Here is a 22,111-nt window from a genome sequence, read left to right on the forward strand (position 1 = left end):
AAATTTCTCTCAGCCCTTTTGCATTTGGACCTTTCTGGGGCCAAACATGTGTTTCAAATGCAATTAAAAAATTACCTTCTATGTAAGAAATCAAAATAATACCTATTATACTATATATTTCTTATTTTAGTTCCATAATTATTAATTTCGTTATAATTCAATTGTAACTTGTATATATTTTTATCAATTTAATGGTTTCTTATGCTGATGGCGGCCGCCGTAGCCGAATGGGTTGGTGCGTGATTACCATTCGGAATTCACAGAGAGGTCGTTGGTTCGAATCTCGGTGAAAGCAAAATTAATAAAAACATTTTTCTAATAGCGGTCGCCCCTCGGCAGGCAATAGCAAACCTCCGAGTGTATTTCTGCCATGAAAAAGCTCCTCATAAAAATATCTGCCGTTCGGAGTCGGCTTGAAACTGTAGGTCCCTCCATTTGTGGAACAACATCAAGACGCACACCACAGATAGGAGGAGGAGCTCGGCCAAACACCTAACAGAAGTGTACGCGCCAATTATTTATTTTTATTTTTATGCTGATAATCTAATTTTACTATACTTTTTAACGAAGGGTGGTTAAATTTCAAAGGCTGATGTTGAATGTGAACCACACCTAAACGTCAAGTGTTTTTCTGCACTTCATTTGACATTTTTCAATTTTAGACTAAGTCAATTTGAACTATGGAAAGACACAAAATTGAGCAACGCATTACAGTTATTCAGGCTTATTATGAAAACGACCGTTCAAATCAAAATGCATATCGCGCACTTCATCTTCAGTGATGAGGCACATTTTCACCTCAGTGGATTCGTCAATAAGCAGAATTGCCGCAATTGGGCGAATGTTAATCCAAGAGTGATTGCCGAAAAACCAATGCACTCACAAAGAGTGACTGTTTGGTGCGGTATTTTTTCCAAAATGAGGCCGGTCAGGCAGTTACTGTGAATAGTGTTCGCTATCGTGAGATGATAACGAGTTTTTTATGGCCCGAATTGGAAGATAGGGATGTGAACGATATGTGGTTTCAACAGGACGGTGCCACTTGTCACACAGCTAACGAAACAATGGCTCTTTGCGCGAAAAATTTGATGGCCGAATAGTCTTGCAAAGTTGTGTTATAGTTCTGAATTTAAATCTTAAATGTCTGTTCTGAAATTTGTTAGATATTAATGAATAAAAAAAAAAATAATAAATAAATAAGGAAATGGTGATTAGATTGGAGGTACTTTTTCCAATAGGGTTTTTTGACAGTTCTCGCGTGACTACCGTCAAACTAATATAAATACATCACTTTTTTCAGTATTCATTGACATTTCCTCATGGAAATATTTACCTCTCAACAATGTTTTCAAATCGTTTAATTGTATACGGAAATTGACGCTCTCTGAAAAGGGTTCATCGCGCGCTCAGGCCAACTTATCGTGTATGGTGATCAGGCCCATTTTTGGCCTAATGGCTATGCCAATAAGCAAAATTGCCGTATTTGGGCTCAAGAATAACCCGAAACCATTCAAGAATAGCTATGACATCCATTGAAAACAACCGTTTGGTGCGGCCTATGGGCTGAAGGAATCATCGGCCCAATTATCTTTTAGATTATAATAAAAAAATAATCATTTCAAAAAGATTCCTGTTTTGTATTATAATTTCAATAAAGTTCATAAGCTCTTAAAAAGCACCTGATACAAAGTGGCACAAAATTAATCATCCATTTTTGTTTTTGAATAACTTTTTTAATAAATAAAAAAAAATTAATTTGAGTGATGGACATCTTTATTTTGGCCTTCACGCTCTCGATTGCTTATCTGTTTGTGTACTTAGGCTGTTTAACTGAGGCATAAGAGTCAAATATGATTGACGTATGACGCTATTTGCAAAAATTATAAATTTTACGATAAATCTTATAATAGTATAATGAGTATATAGGATATGTTATATTGTATATAGAATATATATTATAGTATATATCAGTATAGTACATAGTAATAACATCAAAATAGCTTTTGTTGTAATCATTTGCCACTTCGCACTCACCTCATTTCCTTCTTGTTGCCTACTTTTGCGCAGTGATTGGTGAATCTTCCAGGTAAAATTTTCTTTAACGCACGGAAATTGGCGTTGTTGTGCCCCTTAGCGGTGGTTGACTTGATAAGTGGTTTGTTCACAGCGTCACAAATAAGCACACATACATATGTAAGTACAGCGAAGCGCAAAGACCAAAGAGAATGTGAAAAAATAACTGAATTATTAGTTAGAATACTTTGAGACCTTTGTATTACAAATATTTATGTACTTAGTGTCGAATTACAGCTACAACAACGTGTGTTTCTACAAAAAAACAACACCGCACATTAAGCCCAACTAAGAACTTTAGAATGACGCCAAGGTCATGTCGGTAAGACTGCGTAGTAGACGTCAGACTGCTGGTTGAACGCGAAGTGAAGGTATAGAATTTCTTTGCTTTGCAATTTCTACGTTTTGTGGTTATTGCATTGTTGCTACACACTTCCAAAAATGTTGGAATACATTTGGAAAAACTATCTTAATACTTCTCTTATGTGAAATACATTTTTATAGTAAATACATAAAAAAAAATGAGGGTGAAGTTGGGAGTGTTTTTAAAAACTTTGTCACTCTGTTTCCCCGGAATACATTAGCCGAATTTGGAGTAATTTTTACTTATCACCATATTTTGCGCAGTTTGTGCTCCTTTTTGTTTTTAAAATATTTCTCTCCAGATACTAGTTTGGGAAAAGAGAAATCCACTATTTTCTCGATAGATGGCTGTAGTGATCGATCAAACCACTTTTTGTTTGTTCCACTCAGTTGTGAGTTACAGGGTGTTAACAATGGAGAAAATTCGGTACTTTTTACAGTTTTTCTTTGATAAAGTCGAAAATGCAAGCCAGGCCGCTGAAATTGTGACTGATGTTTGCTGTGCCGATCCTGCAACAGCTAATTACGTTCAATTTTGGTTACGGCGATTCCGTTCAGGCATTTTTAATGTCAAAAAAATTTCGATCAAATCACAGAAATAATCGAATTTGACCGACATTGTTAGTAGTCGTAACATCGCCCAGGAGCTAAGGAACGACCATAACACAGTATTAAACCATTTGCGCAAAAATAATGAATTTCTTTTTCCCTAAACTAATACACATTTTTAATAATTAGCCTCCACTGCAGTGCAAGTTATAGATATTACATCGAAAAAAAATATACTAAAAATTCATAAATTGTTTCCGGGTATTTTTTCATCTAAAAATGTACGACATGTACTATCCTTTTTCTGTTGGTGTCATCTTGAATAATATTTAAGCTGGGCAAGTAACTGTGTACTTATGTATTCTCCAATATATATAAATATACGTAAGTAAGATATGCAATGAAATCCCTTAAGGTTCTTGCTTAAGGTAATTTCTTCTTAAAATTATAATACTTGATACAAATGCATGCACATTAGGGTGGGTAATTCTTTTTCTATATTCTTATCGGCAACAGGAGTATTCTACTGGAAATTCCGAACAAAAAAGTCCAGGGAAGCATGACTTTTAGACTGATTTCGAGGCGCCGTATTTTTAATTATTCCCATTTCGATTTTTCTAATGCACAAAATGAAAGCTCATTAAAATGTAGAAGACACAATGTAATGATATATTCAACTGTATACATCTAATTGCCCTGTACAACACAAAAACAGACAAGGTGCTGGCAATAGATTCTGGTAGAAGGGATAAAAAATATTTATATGCATTGACGGCTTGAATTTTATTTTATGGAGAACCAAAGTTTTCACGCTTTCACGTTTTCACGGAAATCGGCATAGGAAACTATTTGAGTTTTTAAATACATAATGTGTCCAGCAGCTGTATGTAAAAAAACAAGTAGGCATAGTTTAGTGAAGCATTTTCACTCTCTAGTCCCTCACTAGACGGGCATTTTTTTCTAACCAAATCTATCTTTAAGGGGTTAAGGGTAGTCAGAATTACAAAAAAATGGAATTTTTTTGCATTTTTTTAAGTATAATATCTTAGAAATATTGAAGTGAATCCGACAAAAACTTTTCGACTTATTCAATAATTAACAATGGGCGCTCGGGTGCTCCGGAGCGGCAAGTAGCTGCACGCTGCACGTATGAAAGTGGCAGATAAGGGGGCTAACGATGACACTCGATATGGTAAAATGCTACATAGGCAACAGAAAATCGATATTTTTGAAGCTGCTATGACTGCGGAAGAACTATGGCCCAGGAATAGATGGCACAGAGTAAGTAATTAAATAATTTGTATAACTCTACATAAATCGATAGCAAAACTTTAAATGCGTTTTTCTCAAAACTATGATTTTTGAAGTGGTGATTACTGTGACTTAAAAATCGCTTGGTAGATTTTATTAAAATTTATACTGCTTTTGAAAAACATAAAATATTGTCGCTGTTTTTCTCGAAAATCTGAAAATATTGTTAATTTTGAAAACAAAAAAAAAAAAGTCTTCGATCAGGCACAAGATTATCTATTAATAAAACTAATTTCTTCTGTCCGATTGATTTTAGATCAATCTTCAAGGACTTGTGATGATCAGCGCAAGGGACTTCTGAAGAAATGGGCTCCACACAAACAGCGATAACTTTTACAATTATTATTATTTTTTTTTTAAATTTTAAAATTAATTAATATAATGCTAAAGTCAAGTCAAAACATGGTGTATTAATGATATGTTTTTATTTTTTTTTAAATAAAGCAACTGAATAGCAAACAAAAATTGCAAATCATAATTTTTTCGGGCCTCTGACTACCCCTAACCCCTTAAACATATTTTCCATTTTAACTTATTTCCAGAAATTACGTTGCATTCAAACTTTGGCGTATTAAGAGACCTAAATCTTAGTTTTATGACAAATATTTTTGTTGCACATTTTAGGCAAATGCAAATAAAAAATTGTTACGTTATCTCTTTTCCTATTTTTTCAGAATATTTTGGTAAATTCTGTACGATGAAATGAAACTGTAAAATATCTTCGCCGAGTCCCAGTGGATCTTAATAACTTATAACTCGTTGAAAACAGATTTGCAAGTAGTTTATTTGCACATAATCTTATGCAAGGTGGCGCCAAATTAATCAAAAGATTTAAAAAATGTTGCAAATGCCGTCGTACGTCAATCACATTTGACACTTGTGAGTAAACAGACAAGCAACGGGGCGTGTAAAGGCCAGAATAAAGATTTCCATTGCTTTAAATCAAGTTTTTTTTTATCTAGTAAAAGAGATATTCAAAAACCAAATGATTAAATAATTTATTATTGCTAAATATACTAATTAATAAAATAGTAATTTAAAGCGATACCAAAAATGAAAAAGGGGCAAAAATGTAGTATTTTTCTTAAGCTCCGACATGCATTTAAATTTCTATTTTGATTGACATATGAATAAATAAATTTAATATTAGTAGTAAGCATAAGCTTCAACCTACGAAAAATTGGTTTTTCGGCCATCAGTGCAGATTTTAAGAGTTAATTGCATGATGTTTCATCTACTTGACTGAAATTGAAATTTGAAAAAGGCGAGTCAAGAAACACCGAGAGATTAGGCACCTCCTAAAACACTCTCTAAAAATACCATTTTATATCGTATTTAAGGCTTTGGAAAGTAAAAAAAATTGAAAAAAAGATAGTCAAGGAGGAAAAGCGCGAAGCAACAGAAAGAAGAAGATAGGACAGAATAGAGACTTGACTTGACTAAGCGAGAGGAAAAGTATATTACAATATTTTTGTTTGTTATACAGTGTAATATTATAATGAAAATTATACTGAATTATAGTGAATAGCATTTTTTTAAACAACCTACTCCCAGAGCTATTTATTATTTAATACTTTCATCTACAAATATAAGTTTTTCGAAGTTTTTGCTGTGTTGAAAGCCGCGGAGCAAGCCTACACTAGAACAAGAAAGAACTCAACAATTAATATATACGTGGATAGTCAAGCAGCAATAAAAGTAATAAGCTCATATTGTATTAAGTCCAAAAATGTTCAACGGAGCAAGGCGGTCATAGAAAGGCTAGCAGCAAACAAAGGGCAGCATATCTAATGGGTTCCTGGTCACAAAGGAATTATGGTGTAAATGAAATAGTATTGGAGAGATACCAAAAAGTGCTCTTAGACTACCATTTGAACAAGAGAACGATATACTAAAACCGTTAAATACTATATACACCAAAATGGACGACTACATGAAAAAGCGAGTGGAAACTAGGAGGACTAATCTGACCAACAGCAAAAGTTATGTGCAGAACTAACGACAAAAAACTGACTCAATTCGTACCTACGCTCTCGCGAAAGGACTGCAGAACTATCATAGGTATGCTAATAGGTCATACTCTATTGGCTGCACATGCGTACAAGATAGGGATTGCTAACACGGACAAATGCAGGAACTGCAGAGCGGATGCTGAGGAAACTTTAGAACACCTTCTGTACGTTGGTCCGGCATTATTAAAAACGCGTTTAAAATACCTGGGATCCTCACTGTTTTAGGGTCTGGACGACGTCTCAAAAGCGGATCTCTCAGCTCTGCTTAGATTCGCCAAAAGCGTTCACATCCTACATGATGTCTACTTTAGGTATTCATAGAGGTCGGTCTCCATCTGGTATCGCTAGGGACCAAAAGGTCTATGCGTGGCTTAATGCCTATAAATATGTATTTTTATTGTAATAATTTGCAATAAAATAAATGCAATAAATTGTTGTTTTTTTTGGTCAAGAATTAAGACAATAGATACTAAAAATACTCAAATTGAGTAAACTTTGCAATGTTGCGCGCACTAGCGGATGGTTTTGTGTAAAATAAATGCTAAATATGAGTTTCTCATACCCAAATACTGAAGGGCCTTTCAAAAGTGCCGCCTAGTTGTCAGAAGTGAATACTTCCTAAAAGGTACCTTTTTTATGTCATTTTTAACTTGGATACTTACACGATAAGCACAATAAGCACGGGCTTTAAGAACAACAGATGACAAATATTAATGATTTCTTTTGGTGGAAGTAATCGTCCGAATGAGTCTACTAATCAAAAATTTTATGAAATCGCTCTTGTCGAGAATAGAAAAAGGACTGGGGGACCAAAAACTGAGCGAACTATTGAAAATATTGCTGCTGTAGCGCAAAGTGCTGCGGTACAATCTTCAACATCGACATCCACGTTCTCAACAATTAGGCATTCATGAATCGACTATTTGACGGATTTCAACTGTAGATGCGTTCATGGTGGACATTTAAATGATGTCAGCTTTAATATATCGCACCCTAAATACAAAAGGGTCACAACTCAAAATGTACTTCTGCTCAAATATGAACGAGACGTTATCAATAAAACGGTCCGCGGATGACATATGGCAAAAATACATTTTTTGTTTTTTGGTAGGACTGTTATAAGCTTACATGGCAAATTTCAGCGTGATATGTCACATAGTTTGTTTTCTGTACTACTGTAAACAAGTCAAGCTCGAGTGTGGAAAATTTTGAGTTGTTCCCCTTTTGTATTTAGGGTGCGATATGATTGTTAAGAGCCGTATTTTGATTAGCAATGAAATGCGAAGAATCTAAATTTGTACATGTTTTAGTTTAAAAGAAAATCTAGGTGCATGTTTTGTTCTTAGCCAAATGTTTGAAAAACACTATGAATACGGGCTAAATGTTCACTGCCTGTTCATTGATTTCAAACAAGCCTTCGACAGTGTTAAAAGAGATAGGATCCAGCACATATTGCTTATTCTTGGAATACCTGTCAAACTAATAAGGCTCGTTAGCGCAACGCTCACAAATACACAAGCAAAAGTGATCTTTCAAGGGAAGGTTACAGAGTCGTTCCCTATTGAAACAGGTTTAAAACAAGGTGATGCCTTATCAACAGTCATATTCAATTTGATGCTGCACTTTGTCGTAAGGTAAGTCAAGAAAGGTGGTACCTTGATAACTTAAACAACCCAAATATGTGCTTATGCAGATGACATCGCTATTCTCTCAAGAAATAGGAATGACTTAAAAGAAATTTTCTTAAAAATTAACAAAATTGCGAACGATATTGGCCTTTCTGTAAACGAGGGCAAAACCAAATATCTGTTGAAATCGAGGCGGCCTGCACAGATGCCACATTTCCATGTGGGAGCCTATACTTTTGAAGCAGTGCAGCATTTTAAGTACCTAGGAGTTATGTTCGCATGTAGCGGTGATTCAACTTCCGCCGTCAGGGATCGCATCAACGCCGCCAACAAAGCGTATTACGCCCATCTTAGCTTGTTCAAGTCCCGACTTTTGTCTAAAGCTACAAAGCTTACTATGTACAAGACTCTTATTCGACCAATCCTAACATATGGTTGTGAGGTATGGACTCTTAAGGTTGATGATTGTGCTCGGACTGCTCGCATGGAAAGACAAATTTTAAGAAAGATCTTTGGCCCAATAAGAATGTTTGATGGTACTTATAGAATCCGATTGAACTGTGAACTGAACGATCTAACTCAGAACGAGACAGCTGTGCGTTTTGTTAAAGCGCAGCGCATAAGATGGCTAGGTCATGTGATCCGTATGCCTGTTGACTGTACCGTGAAGAAAGCCTTGACAGGAAAGCTAATGGTCGTGAAGGCCAAAGGCAGGCCGAGGAATCGTTGGATAGACGCAGTGGAACACGATCTTAAGAAGCTGGGAATACGTATCTACGAAGCAACAGCTTAAGATAGACCACTTTGGGGGAGCATTTTGAACGCTATGAAAGAAGAAGAAGACCCTATGTATTTAGATTTTTTTCAAAAAATTTCGTTATTTCCTAAAATTAAAAATGAGAAGGCTCGAAATTTATTTTGGGCCTTGTCTGTTCAGAATCCGCATTTTCATTATTTAAGAACAAATTGGCCCTCCCTAATGTGCATAACTATATAAACTTAACCTATTCCTATACATTTACAGTTCGCAAAACTTGTCATTTCGAATTCAACTAATTGCTTCAAATAAAAAAAGTTCAAAATTCATAATTCTTTTAGTCAATTGATTAGCTAAACACACACATGTTTTTATACTATATAAGATATGTATCAAAATCTTTAGCCGCAGCAGCTGCCATAAACGACCTTGATTTGGTGAAAGAACATCGCTTGCCGCCAAATGAGATGCATATTTCGTCATAATTAAGTGAGCGAAATGACGGTCAATGCTCTTCCTGCTCTGATTGCCTCAAATTGTAGTTTATATTATAGCAAATTAACATTTCGGAATCAATGCGGACATTCACCATTCATCCGCACCATTCATAAATTGTTAAATAACCGGCGGCGCGTCAGCTAAGCGAGGTTTACCGGGTGGCTGCCACCAGGAGGGAGTGTTGCGGCTGTGGCAGCGACTTTGGTTTTGTGCCTTTCTATGACTTGCTGCTGCTCACTTTGTACCTTGCTACATATATGTGGACATATGTACACCCATCTATATATGTATGTGTATGTGTGTTCACTACTTAAGGTATTATATTCGAATAGATGTACATTTGTATGTACATATGTCGTTATGTGCATATGATTTCACAAATTATACTTGCCGCTGACCGGCTTCTCTGCTATATACTTTGTTTGTTGTTTATGACCATTTGGGGCGGAAAGTATTCGCATTTCTATTAGTTGTCATTTTTATTTCGAGCGCAACGCTTCGTCTAGGAACTGACTTGTGGCAGCCGCTTCTTCTCATACATACAAACATAACTAATAATTACCTGTAGGCACCCTTGTGAATTTTTTCGTTTGTGACAGCAGTTCTATTAATTATCCTTGAATTCGTTGTTGGAAAGATATCTTCAACGTCGCGCTACGTTAATCGATATTGAATAACGATTATGGCTGAAGGCGTTATAAGGACTTTTATAAGGGACTTCTTTGCGGTTTGTTCAAATGTTTGCTTAATTTTGAATTTTTATTTAAGTTTACACAATTTTTTAGTTATTTTGAAAATTTTGATAATGAAATTTTGCATCAAATTTTGAAACAAAAAGTAATAGGAAATTTCTATTTCTAGGGAATTTGATTAAAAAACAAATTTTGTGTTCAAAATCGTGTATTCGAATATTTAGAAATAAGCATTGAAGTTGCTGTGGAGCATATTTTCTTGAAGAAAAGTGAAATGAAAAGTGAATAAAAATTGTCCATGCAAGAGGACTGAGAGTGACATAAGATTGGGTGGGGAGGAAATGAAAAAAGGGGGGAAATAAAGTTTTCATTGAAGCTCAATGGGATTTCTAATGAATTTTTTAGGAATAGTTCCATAGTTCTGCATAACAAAGTAACGGTTTTTCGCATTTTCTTCAAATAACAAAAGCACGACTTTATTTATACGGAGAAAATACGAGACATCGTAAGGGGAAATGTCAAAAATCAGCGAGCATTTTGAACGACCACAAACATGTACTTTGTTGTATTAAAATTTAAACAGTTTACATTGATTAGGAATTAAAAACTCGTATTAAAATTTTCGAATTATGTGTGCAAAGAATGTGATGGCCTTTGTTATAGGATGAACTATAATTTTATAAAAATATAATAAAAAAAGTAAATAATATATAAGTAAGTTTTTAGAAAAATATAATTTAAATATAATAATAATAAAATAAAAATAATAAATAAGTAAATAGTCGAAACTTGTTAATAAGTGGTGACTTTATAATAATTTCGGGAGATATACTTTCCAGTCAGTGCATAAAAGAAAATACATAAAATCAAATTATTTTGAACATTTCAGTATTGAACCGAGAAAGCGAAAAAGTACTTTGTTTAGTTCAAATTATTTTATATTAGTTCAACTGCCCTTTTTGGTACCTTGAAGTGCTCTATGTGCGCAGTTTTGTTTTTGTTTGACAGCATGAATGCCTGAAGCCTTTGAAAATAAAAAAAATTGGATTCCCCTTAGCGCAAGCAGTCAAACTTGTTGTTCCAACAATATTTTTTCAGATTTTTTTTAATTCTCAAGGGGTAATACCACTGTAACGGTGGTTTTGTTTTTGAAAATTGTTTTTGTGGGAAGGAGTAAGAGTGATAGAGAAATAACACAGGGTGGCTATTGAGTTTTATTATAACACTGCGTTACAAAAACGAACTTTTTTTCTGTCCCATGAACCAAATATACTTTTCCGGAAAGGGGAGAAAAAATAAAACTACACGTGTATCGGCGATTTTCATGTACACGTCAGAATTTTTTTTATGTATAAAATATAGAGCTCGTAGTCCGCCTGTGTGAAAAACTTTGGATCAATTTTTAACCCTTTTTCCGTGATCCAATCGCGCTGAATTTCTGCAGGCAGACTCGTGGAAATGTTTTTATTATGTAAAATTAAAAAAAAAAAATGTTATCAATTCTCAAATTTTCTTGAATTTTTTTTTTCTAAAAAAAAATTTTTTTCTAAATTTTCGGCATAACTTGAAGGGACTCCAAATTTTTAAACAACTTATTAACCTTTAATTTATTGTTTCATACAACACACTCTGTGCCGTTTGTGTGTTTGTTACAGTTCCGGAAGTTCCGATCATCTGACAGTTGCGCTACTAGGAGACGTATACTTTGACAATTGTTTTAAGTTCTGTTGCGCGAAAACGTCTTTCTGTATATTTCATCTTACGAAAAATGCAGTGCCCGACTCGATATAACTTTTGTTATGTTTGTGGCTTATTCGCACCAAGTAAAAATTTTAAAAATATTACGAAAACAGTGGTTAATTCGTTTCAGAAAATATTCAAGACTGCATATGTTCCTTACTTGTGGTATACTCCGGAAGTCGTGTGCGACTATTGCTATAGAAATTTATGCAAGTTTGCTGATGGAAGGTCAACAATAAAGTACTCTGTACCAACAATTTGGCTACCACGTACGGAGCACTGCAATGAACTGTGCTACTTTTGCGTAACTTTTGCTCAAACTAAAGGGTACCAATACATTCGCCGCAACAAAATTCGCTACGCTAATGTAGAATCGGTTATTCCAGCGGTTCTGTACTCACCAGAAGAACGTATAGCGGCTTCAATGGAGATTTTTGATGATGTTCTCGAATTAAGGGATGGAGAACCAACAGTAGCACCAAAAATGCTATCAACATTTCTTGCATCGAATGCGAGATGCGGGGAACCAGAAGTATCGGAATTCGTACCAACACCCAGTGAAATTGGGACTGCAGTGCCGCATTTAGTAACGCAAGCCGACTTCAATGACCTTGTACGAGAAGGAAATTTGTCAAAGAGAACAGCCGAACTCTTTGCATCACGCTTTAAGCAGTGGAATATAGTGGCGGCTGATTTTAAAATAACAGCCGCTCGTGATCGACGTAGCAGGGGTTTTATATCTCTTTTGTAATGCGGAGTGAAATACCTTTCTTTTGATACCCACATCGGCATATCTCATGCAATTTTTTTTTTAATTTCGAACAGGTGGCAACCCTGTGAAACATTGTCAGTGGCAACACCTAAGTGAAAAGTCTAGAAATGTGATACACTATCTGTGTGCCCAATTTCATTCAAATCCGTTAAGCTGATCCTGAGATCGTGTGGCTATACAGATATGCATACAAGAATTGCTCGTTTAAAGTTATAAAATACAAAAAAAAAAAAAATTGAGACGTGTACAAGAAAATCGCCGATACACGTTATTTTTATTTTTTATCCCCTTTCCGAAAAAGTATATTTGGTTCATGGGACAGAATGTGTGTAATTATTATTATTAATTATTAGCATATAATATTTTTTTATTATTATAAGGGATGTTTTGTGGGATAATTTTTCCAAATGGCGATATTATCGCAATTCTGGTGCCATTTTCAAGCTAGAAAAATAAAAAAAACTAAATCACCTTCATGAGTGTAACTGCTGTAGAATGTAGAGAATTTGGAGATATTTATTTTTGTCTAACTCGCGAGTTGTACAGTTTTCATAAAACAAGCACCGCCATTTACTTATAGAAATAATTTTTTAATAAATTTTTTTATCAAATGTTCTTAATCTGTGTGTGATATCGGCATTCTAAAACATAGTTCAAGTGTGTAATTCTTCATCATTTTGGCTACAAAATTGTTTCAATATATTTTTTAAACACTTTTAGTTCAACTTCCGGATTATAAATTTAAAAACTTTGGAACTATCTTGTACTTTTCGTTAAAAATTAAGTGACAACGCTACTCAAAATTATTTTTGTTTAAAATTATCTCTTAAGAACAGAACACAACTTCAATTTTTGTTTTTATTTAAAAATGAGAGGGCAACGTTTTTAACGTTTGTTTAATTTAAAAGGCGATTTACTTTTATGTAATTTCCATGTTTTATAACTTAATTGAAATTTGTAATTAGTTGCTGTTTTTGCATTAGAAATCAGGTGTCAACGCTATTCCGTAATATTTTCAGATTAAAGACCTTTATGAATTTGTGGCAACACCAAAAAACTACTATTTTATTTACTAAATTGGTTTCCTTGTGGTATGAAACCAGCCGTAACATAAATTCGTATTTTTGTAATAAAAATTAGGTGGCAAGGCTAAAAAAATTTTTTTTGCATTAAAGTTTTCTTTGCTTTCATACCTTTGTATGTAGTAATATTTATTTATGTGTTTTTTTTTAATTACTCTTTAAATAGCTGTATTTGTAAATTTTGTTATTATTTACAAAAAATTACGCTGTGTTTTTATCATTTTGGCGATGGGTTTAACAATCTTATTAGTCTTTAGTTAGAATACATCGTCACCTCCAATACGGTGACTTGTGCCTACAAAATATACCGATACGCCTCGATCGTTAGCGACGTGACATAGTGATGTTTATAGTTTGAAATTAGCACTTTTTAAACGCTTCAAGTTTTATAAATTTTTCATTGAATTTATTAGCTTTCAAATCTCACATAAGCTGGCTCAAAGAATTCGTCATGCCAGCCAACCATATTAATTTTTAATATTACATTGCCGGCCTGACTGTTGATTTTATAAAGAATAAGCCTAAGAAAGATACCTAAGAAAGAAATACCTGAATTATTCGTATATTTATGTTTTTTATGTTAGTTGTGGGAAAATTAAAAATAAATATTGTAATACACAGTCAAACCTCGTTTTTACCAAAAAAATTCCCCGTAGATATAAGGAAGAGATTTTGCAGGATTTCAAATTTCCTTAAAAATATTTTTTGCCTTTATTCATATATCAGGAATACCTCAGTTTCGTATCAATTATATGAAAATCGGCAACAAAGCTCATAAAAATTCATTTGAGGGAGAAAATGTATGTCACTCATACGCCTGGTGGTACTTCATATTTACCGTGCACAGTTTCCTATTGAAATTGTATTCTCCTTGCTCTTACGCAAAGTGAAATCATAAAAGAAAAAGCTAGCTGAAAACCTCTGTTGCTAGCGCTCATATACCCACGTCTCATCACCTGTTATGAAGCGCTGGATAAATGTTGGGTCCGAATTCACTTGCTCAAGCATGTCTTCAGCCACCTCCTTCCGATGAATTTTTTGAAAGAAATTCAACTCTCTTGGAACGAGTCGAGCAGTCACCCGTCTCATGTCCAATTGATGGTGTAAACTGTTGCGAATTGATTCGTGAGACTCGCTAAGATTACGAGCTACCTCCCTCAAACTCAAATGATTTCCAACACCATTTCCTTGACTTTGTCGACGTTTTCATTCGTTGAAGACGTTGATGGGCGACCAGATCGGGGCAAATCTTCCACGACTTCTCGGCCCTCTGCAAAAGTCTTATAGTACTCGGTTTTTGGTAAAGGATAAAGCACACTCGCCATAGGCTTTCTGCAATATTTTCAACGATCCGGCGCACGAAATCCCGTTCAAAGTACAAAATTTAAGACAAATTCTTTGTTCGATATTTTTATCCATAGTGAAAATCGCAGAGCACATCTCTGGTTGACTGAATAATTCCCGATATTTTTTTGACAGAATGTAAGTTGCTTGAAAGTTACTGGATAATTTTTACGTGAACAAACCTATTATTGGGAAATTTTTAAGTGCTGTCAGATATCGTCACTGTGGATAATATTCGTTAGGAATTTTGATTTTGCTTTAGTATTGGCATTTTGAAGGATAAGATTTTTCTGGATTATTATGAAAACAATTTTCACTTTGAACATAAAATTTCACTTCGTGATAAGTTGTATTAATAGGTAAATTTTAAGGGGGTATTCTGGTCTAGACGCTTTAATTTTAGGTATTTATAAAACTGGGATAAAAAAAATGAAAAACATTTTTACCATCCATTTTTTTATGTTTCTTATTAATATTGGAAAAGTATAAAAAAATTAATAAAAAAAATCGTTGAATTACAGGCCGGCGGAGTGGGGGCTACATAAAAAACGGTGCTCCATGGTTGATATGATTCCAACCCTTGTAGTGATCTAAAACAAACAAATTAAAAAAATTCTTCATAAGTTCGGATTATGTCAAATCAAAGAAAAAAATCCCAAAATGACGTCAACTTGAAAAAAACCCTTTTTTACCCTCTTTTTTTTACCTTTTCAAATTTTTTAAAAATACTTCAAACTTTAATTTTTCAAAATCCGAGGGAGGCGCGATAGACAGATGTATAATAAAAAATTGTTATGAAACTTCAAAGCGATCGGTCAAGTAGAACTTGAGATATCATGGCGACCATCTCAAAAAAAGTAGTTTTGAAAAAATCGCGTTTGAAGTTTGAGCAACAATTATAGAAGTATAAAGTATATATATATGTATAGAATAAATAAAGATTGTGTGGGATACAAAAGATTTTCTGGAAGGAACGAGTCCTCAAGTCGTCCGGTAACATCCACCGTTCATTGTGCGATTCGCTCCACTCGGCCAGCTTAGACGCCACGGCACAAAATCCGCTGTATCTCCGAAAATAATTCGAATTTTGAAAAATCCGTTGAATGGCATATTTTTTAAGGTCTAAACTTTGAAAATATGTAAAAAAAAAGATCGATTTTTTCTCATTTCTGACCCCCTTAATTTGTTCTAAACGTATATTCGTCAACCTAGAGTTTTTTGAAAATAAAATGTGCAAACCAAACCGAAATGAAAATGATTGCCTCATTTTTTTAAATGTACTTTCGCCCTTAATATAATAACCGGTTCAAATGTACACCAGCCAAAATCCTTGTATTTCTCTTTTGAATGCCAAGTTCGTGCACTGTCAAGAGCAAGGACGATCAACACACTCACAGCAGTGACAGATGCCTGTCACACATAAATACACACACACAAATATATGCAAGTAACACAAGTGTACCACGCCAGCGAAAGTGAATCATCTGAAAGTGTGTGTGTGTGTGTGTGTATGTTTGCCATGCGGAAAAGTGTATCCTTGCCGGTCGAGCAAGTAGTATGAATTGACCTTGAATGTAAACTTTTCGTTGTACGCTTGACTACAGCGACGCGAGCAGAAAGCTTTTTCCACCACTAAGTCACGTGAACTTGAAAATACATCTACACACACTTGCGCACGTTCATCCGTGAATAAAGAGAGAGAATTAACATTTTTGTTTTGGCTCGGCTAACGCAAGTTGGTTGCCGTGAAAGCTTAGGGATTTCAACTGCAATGCTTACTGGCCGTGGCTAAAGACGTTCTAATACTCAAATATTCAATTGCACATAATCCGGCTTAACTTTGATTCCACTGGCGAGACGCAGTCAGCGTTTATGTGCGTTGCGTAGTTAGCAGTGCCTCATTTGTCAGTGCCAAGAATAGTTGTGCTTTGTTTTTGTTTTTGTGTTGACTGTTTATTGCTGCCAAAAGTGTGCCGCATTGTGTTTGAAATAATAATAAATGTATTTGTTTGGCATTTTCTGCGTAGTGAAATATATTTTTCTGCGTGTACAGGCGTGGTTTTTGCCAAAGGTGCTGAAATGCAGTTATTCGAGAAAATGATAACAACCATTAAGGAGTGTAATATCTTGTTGACGTATTCCGTGTTGAAACTTCCATATTCCATGTGAACATATTTGAGGTCTTACGATGGTAAATGATGATTGGCCTGGTGAGAAGTTGCTTTATGGCTGATTTTCGCCGAAGTTAGCCAATCAATTCATATTTTGAACGAAGCCAATTATTCTACAAAAAATGTCTCATTCGCAAAGGCTTCTTCGAAAAGGGATACATACATACATGCGTTCATTGAATGGGCGTGTCTATATATTGGTCTACAAAAGTAGGGCCGCATAGTTTTATGGTCCGCCTAATTGGCAGATGCTTTTTTGTGGAGCTGTTCCATTGCAAAAAAAACACTCGGAGGTTCGCTCATCGCTGCTAGAAAAAAAAATTATTTTAATTTTATTCATTTCATTCTTTTATGACCACATTATTGCTGACCTACTTGCCAGGGTTGAAACTAACTCTTGCCCTAGTCTTTTAAAGAGTGCACATTTTCTTTAGTAATACCAAAGTTTGTTTTCTACACCGCAGATAAAATTCAACCCTAAAACTCATGACCCTGAGTCGGTGCGCATTGATGGCTCCGGACGTTGCTACCCCGATTGTGCCTCAGATGTTTGGTTGCGCTCCTGCGAGCAAGAAATCATCGAACCCATTGAAGGACATATCAGCGGACATATTCCCGCTTGGTTGAATGGCAGTTTATTGCGCAACGGTCCTGGAAATTGGAAGGTGGGCGAAATGATGTTCCAACATTTATTCGATTGCTCGGCGCTGGTACATCGATTTGCTATAAAGAATGGGCGAGTCACATATCAGAATCGATTTGTGGAGACTGAAACATTGAAGAAGAACCGTGCAGCACAACGTATAGTGGTAACGGAATTTGGCACAGCATCGGTGCCGGATCCTTGTCATACGATATTCGACAGGTGAGTGAAGGTGTAAATAACTGGGAGAAGTGTGAAAGTGAGAATTCGAAATTCACGCAAAAGAAAAAACGAAAACGAAAAAAAATATTATTTATTTAGAAAATATTCTCAAATTTGACCTACAAAAGATTATGGATCGGACGGTTATAGACAATGAGAATGAAATTACAGTACACAGCGCGAATATGAAACAAAGAGTATATTTGAGTTGATGCGTGACTACTATTCGGAAGTGGCCAAGTTCGAAATCTCGGGCACGAAATACCAATTGAGAGAAAATTTTTTTTTTAATAGAGGTCGCCGAATGGGTTGGTGCATGATTATCATTCGGAAGTGGGCAAGTTCTAGAACTCGGGCCCGAAACACGAATTTATGGAAAACGTTTTTTCTAATGATAAATGGCAAACGACCGAGTGTTTATGTGTCGTGAAAAAGCTTCTCATAAAAACATATGCTGCTTAGAGCCGCGCAAAACAGTAGGTCCTTCCATTTGAGGAAAACATTAAGAAGCACACCACAGATACGAGGAGGTGCTTGGCCAAACAGCCGAAAAGGGTGTAAGCGCTTAATGTATCTACATACATATCTACATAGTTAATTGGGTCCTGGTAAATGTGATAATATTCAGATCAATTACCAGTGGATAAAAATCATGAAAAGGCCATCAACTTATCTTCCGGTCGAGCATTGCTAAAGCTCGATGCTTTTTCATGACTTTATTAAGGAACTGGTAGTCGGGAAAAGGTTTGTTGGAAATATTTAGTTACATTAAATCGCGATATGATTTGCCGGCTGTTACCGGTGTTCATGCTGCGTTCGCACTGAAAGATGAATCTTGCTTTTTTCTCGAATAACTAAGACGGAGATTTCTTGTATCCCTGATGGACCGGTCTTTGACGAATGGCTAAAGGTGTTCCATTACAGCCAGTTATATCCATAATAGAAATCGACTTAGAACTTCCCTCTAGAGATTTGTTCGCAGTTCCTCTACATGGAGACAGGATAGATCCAATGGTCGTTGATATGAGCCCCTCTCGTTATTATTGTTCTGCGCACTGGAGCTTTGTGAGCAATGGCGTTGGTGTGTATGCTTTGTTGAGTTTATTTTAATTTGTATTCTTTGGTTGCATACTAAATCAGAGTTCTTCTGTAACCGAATAAATGTGTCAGGAAAATAGCGGTCGGTACAGCAGACTTCGAAGCTGTGGATGTGTGTATGTCTCGAGATAAGAAAGCAAACGAGGCGCGATCAACTGGCCTAGAGATGTACTAAAGTGGCTGAAGGTATTGAAGTTAGTAAACGAGTTTTATTTTGTCAGTTAGTTATATTTTGATACAGCTGAGAGCCATCAACTATCTTTTAGCCTCCGTAAAAGTCGTATGAACACTAACGGAAAACTGTACCCACTACTACGAATGCCCCGGAGTAGTTTCTGGGTCATATCCCAGCATTCTGCATGCTGCGATTTCTTCGTTCTTCTCGTTATCGATGTCTATTCCGGGTTCGGATATCAGGATATGTTAAAACTCGCGAAAGTGGAAGCCACTACATCCATCCATCGATTTCATTCATACCTCTCTCGATAATATTAGCGACCAGTTCTGTAGTTGACCATTATGGAACATCCAAGCTAACCTGAGCTTTGTTTTTTTTTTTTGTTGGGACAACTAGCAAGTGCAGCACTCAGACATTAATTAAGTCCATTGTACTACACTTAGATTCCCTTTTAATTTTCTTGTGGTGCCAAGGAGCCAAGATGGTCGCTTCTTAACACATCAGTGCCAAAGACCTCAAACCTGATTCAAGTGAAGGCGGGCCAGACACACAGGAAGTGGTCCGCCGTCTCATCCTCCTCTTCACAAGCTGGGCAGAGTACACTGTCTGAGATGCCCAACCTTTCCATATGCTTCGCCCACAAAAAGTGGCCCGTCATCAGTCCAAACAGCCGTCTGCACTCCCCTCTGCTTAATGACAGAAGGGTTTAGTTCATCTGTAGCCTCTCTCAGCCTGCCAAGCTCGCTTGTGGGTGGTAGTTACCCATTTGCTATCCGTGGCTGTGATGGCCGCAGAAGGGAGTGGCAAAACGGGCTCTGGGCCAAAGAAGTTGGTCTCGTTACCTGCGATACCCACGTGTCCCGGGACCCATGTTAGCATCAGGCTCTTATGTCTACCGACATAGTTCAGCCTGGATTTACAGGACTTGACTTCCCCTGGGCTTACTAATTGCTCATTTATAACCGTTATAATTTCATTAACATTTTTTAAAACTTCTCCTTTTTCTTTGTTAGAGTCTCAGCGATATTTCGACCTGACAGTGGTTCTGACAATTCAATGATATCAATTTATCCATTCGGAGATGAGTACTACACATTTGCGGAGACACCCATGATGCACAGGTAAGAGAAACACAGATTGTTTATCTTCTCGTTCTTTTAACTCAGCAAAGCACGCCATACAGCTATGGGCTAAGGCAATAGAAACCCATTTGCCTCTTAATTTTCAACTCATTTTAATTGCTCTGACGTTACTCTATTTTCGCAGAATTAATCCACGCACACTAGCCACTGAGGGCCGCATCTGCGTCACCGATTTTGCAGGTGTGGTAAATCATACCTCACATCCTCATGTGCTGCCCAATGGCACTGTCTATAATCTCGGTATGGCCGCCACCAAATCAGGCCCGGCTTATAATATAATCTGTTTTCCACACGGCGAGCAAATGTTTGAGGATGCCCATATTGTGGGTGCGATTTCGTGTCGCTGGAAGCTGCATCCGGGCTATATGCACACATTCGGTAGGTGGCACACGAGCACTGCATAGCTCCAATCATGACATACAAACACGAAGTAACTAGGTACTTCTCTCTTCATTTATTTTATAGGCATCACAGAGCATTATTTTGTCATCGTTGAACAGCCCCTCTCCGTTTCCTTGACGGAATTTGTCAAAGCCAGTATATCCAATCAGCAACTGGCGTCGTGTCTCAAATGGTTCGAGGATAAGCCAACACTGTTCCATCTGATGGATCGTGAAACTGGCAAAGTGCGCTATACCTTTCAATCGGAGGCCTTCTTCTATCTACACATCATTAATCAGTATGAGGAGGACAATCATGTGGTGATCGACATCTGCTGCTATAAGGATCCGGAAATGATTAATTGCATGTATCTGGAATCGATTATGAACATGCAATCGAATCCGAATTATGCGTCACATTTTCGTGGACGTCCATTGCGTTTTGTGCTGCCCTTAGGTGCTGAAAATGCGGATGTAGTGACGGTTAAAGATCGGCCGACTAATCAGCGGCCGGTAGTGAAATCTTTCTCGCTTTCAGGCATTAGTACGCGTCTGCAGCCACCGAAGATGAAGCATTCAGAGTCAAATTATGAGGACATAGCAAATATGGCCATACAAAAATTGGAAGAGGAGGAGATGCTGGGGTATAGTAGCAACGCTGGTGATGGGAGAGAGCAAACGAAAGAGGGAGTCGAGAGTGAAACAATGGTGAATTTGGTCACTTTGGAGTACAGCAAAGCGGAGGCGTATCAATTAAGAAATCGCAGTATCATGGTGCGTCCAGAGTTGCTGTGCGACTGGGGCTGTGAGACGCCGCGTTTCAATTACGACAAGCATTTGGGTGAGTACGAGGACTTGTTGAATTTTCGAGTGTATCCAATTATTTTTTCTAATTTTCAAGGGAAGAAATATAGGTATTTCTATGCGATTAGTTCGGATGTGGACGCGGATAACCCAGGCACGGTGAGTGCTTCTTCTCTCAGCTGGAAGTTTAAAGTTTATAACTTAAACTAATTTCTTACAGCTCGTCAAAGTCGATGTTACAACCAAGACTATACAGAAGTGGTGCGAACCGAATTGCTATCCCAGCGAACCCGTCTTCGTGCCTGCGCCCGATGCCAACGCAGAAGATGATGGTGTGGTGTTGGCCTCCATGGTTTGGGCTGGCTTAAATGATAACTCTGTCGGCCTGCTGGTGCTATGCGCAAAAACGTGGACTGAGCTGGGACGTTGTGAGTTCCACACAAATGGACCGGTGCCAAAGTGCCTGCATGGCTGGTTCGCTGCCGGTGTGGTGTAACCAGTGCTATCAAGGGACGCGATTCTCAATACTTAAAAACTATGTTATTTATGCTAGGCGCGCTGTTTTAGTAAAATTGCCGGAGTTTTTATTAAATGACTACCTTTTAAATATACAGATGTAGAAATAATACTGCTTTGATAAATATTACTTAAC

General features: G+C 36.5%; 2 protein-coding genes across 5 annotated transcripts in view; one reads left to right on the forward strand and one right to left on the reverse strand.

Annotated features, from left to right (window-relative positions):
• The window catches only part of LOC128855958 (leucine-rich repeat-containing protein 40), a 49,835-nt gene extending 39,991 nt beyond the window's left edge, over positions 1 to 9,844 (reverse strand). For both annotated transcript variants that reach the window (XM_054091238.1, XM_054091239.1), the window contains exons 1-2: positions 9,754 to 9,844; positions 2,035 to 2,144 (exon numbers count right to left, since the gene is read on the reverse strand). In XM_054091238.1, the coding sequence (XP_053947213.1) occupies positions 2,035 to 2,039 (5 nt within the window). In that variant the 5' untranslated portion in view covers positions 2,040 to 2,144; positions 9,754 to 9,844. The remainder of the gene's footprint in view (positions 1 to 2,034; positions 2,145 to 9,753) is intronic.
• Positions 9,652 to 22,103, forward strand: LOC128855959 (carotenoid isomerooxygenase). Of its 3 annotated transcripts, none has more exons than XM_054091244.1 (7): positions 9,652 to 9,918; positions 17,457 to 17,857; positions 20,147 to 20,254; positions 20,400 to 20,653; positions 20,741 to 21,496; positions 21,557 to 21,618; positions 21,680 to 22,102. In XM_054091244.1, exons 1-7 carry the CDS (start codon positions 9,874 to 9,876, stop codon positions 21,953 to 21,955), a joined length of 1,902 nt encoding a protein of 633 aa, XP_053947219.1. In that variant the 5' UTR covers positions 9,652 to 9,873; the 3' UTR covers positions 21,956 to 22,102. The 3 variants fall into 3 exon arrangements, with proteins under 3 accessions (XP_053947219.1, XP_053947218.1, XP_053947220.1); XM_054091243.1 differs by lacking the exon at positions 9,652 to 9,918 and adding an exon at positions 16,682 to 16,892 and having other exon boundaries at positions 21,680 to 22,103; XM_054091245.1 differs by lacking the exon at positions 9,652 to 9,918 and adding an exon at positions 16,994 to 17,012.
• Positions 22,104 to 22,111: the final 8 nt, after the last annotated feature.

The sequence above is a fragment of the Anastrepha ludens genome, chromosome 2 (genome assembly GCF_028408465.1).
Source record: "Anastrepha ludens isolate Willacy chromosome 2, idAnaLude1.1, whole genome shotgun sequence".
Lineage (NCBI taxonomy): Eukaryota > Metazoa > Arthropoda > Insecta > Diptera > Tephritidae > Anastrepha > Anastrepha ludens.

Coding starts and splice junctions, on each gene's coding strand:
- LOC128855959 (XM_054091243.1), top strand. CDS start 16,821: ATGTATTTGTTTGGCATTTTCTGCGTAGTGAAATATATTTTTCTGCGT. Junction 20,255..20,399: donor GAGACACCCATGATGCACAG/GTAAGAGAAACA, acceptor CTATTTTCGCAG/AATTAATCCACGCACACTAG. Junction 20,654..20,740: donor GGGCTATATGCACACATTCG/GTAGGTGGCACA, acceptor TTTATTTTATAG/GCATCACAGAGCATTATTTT.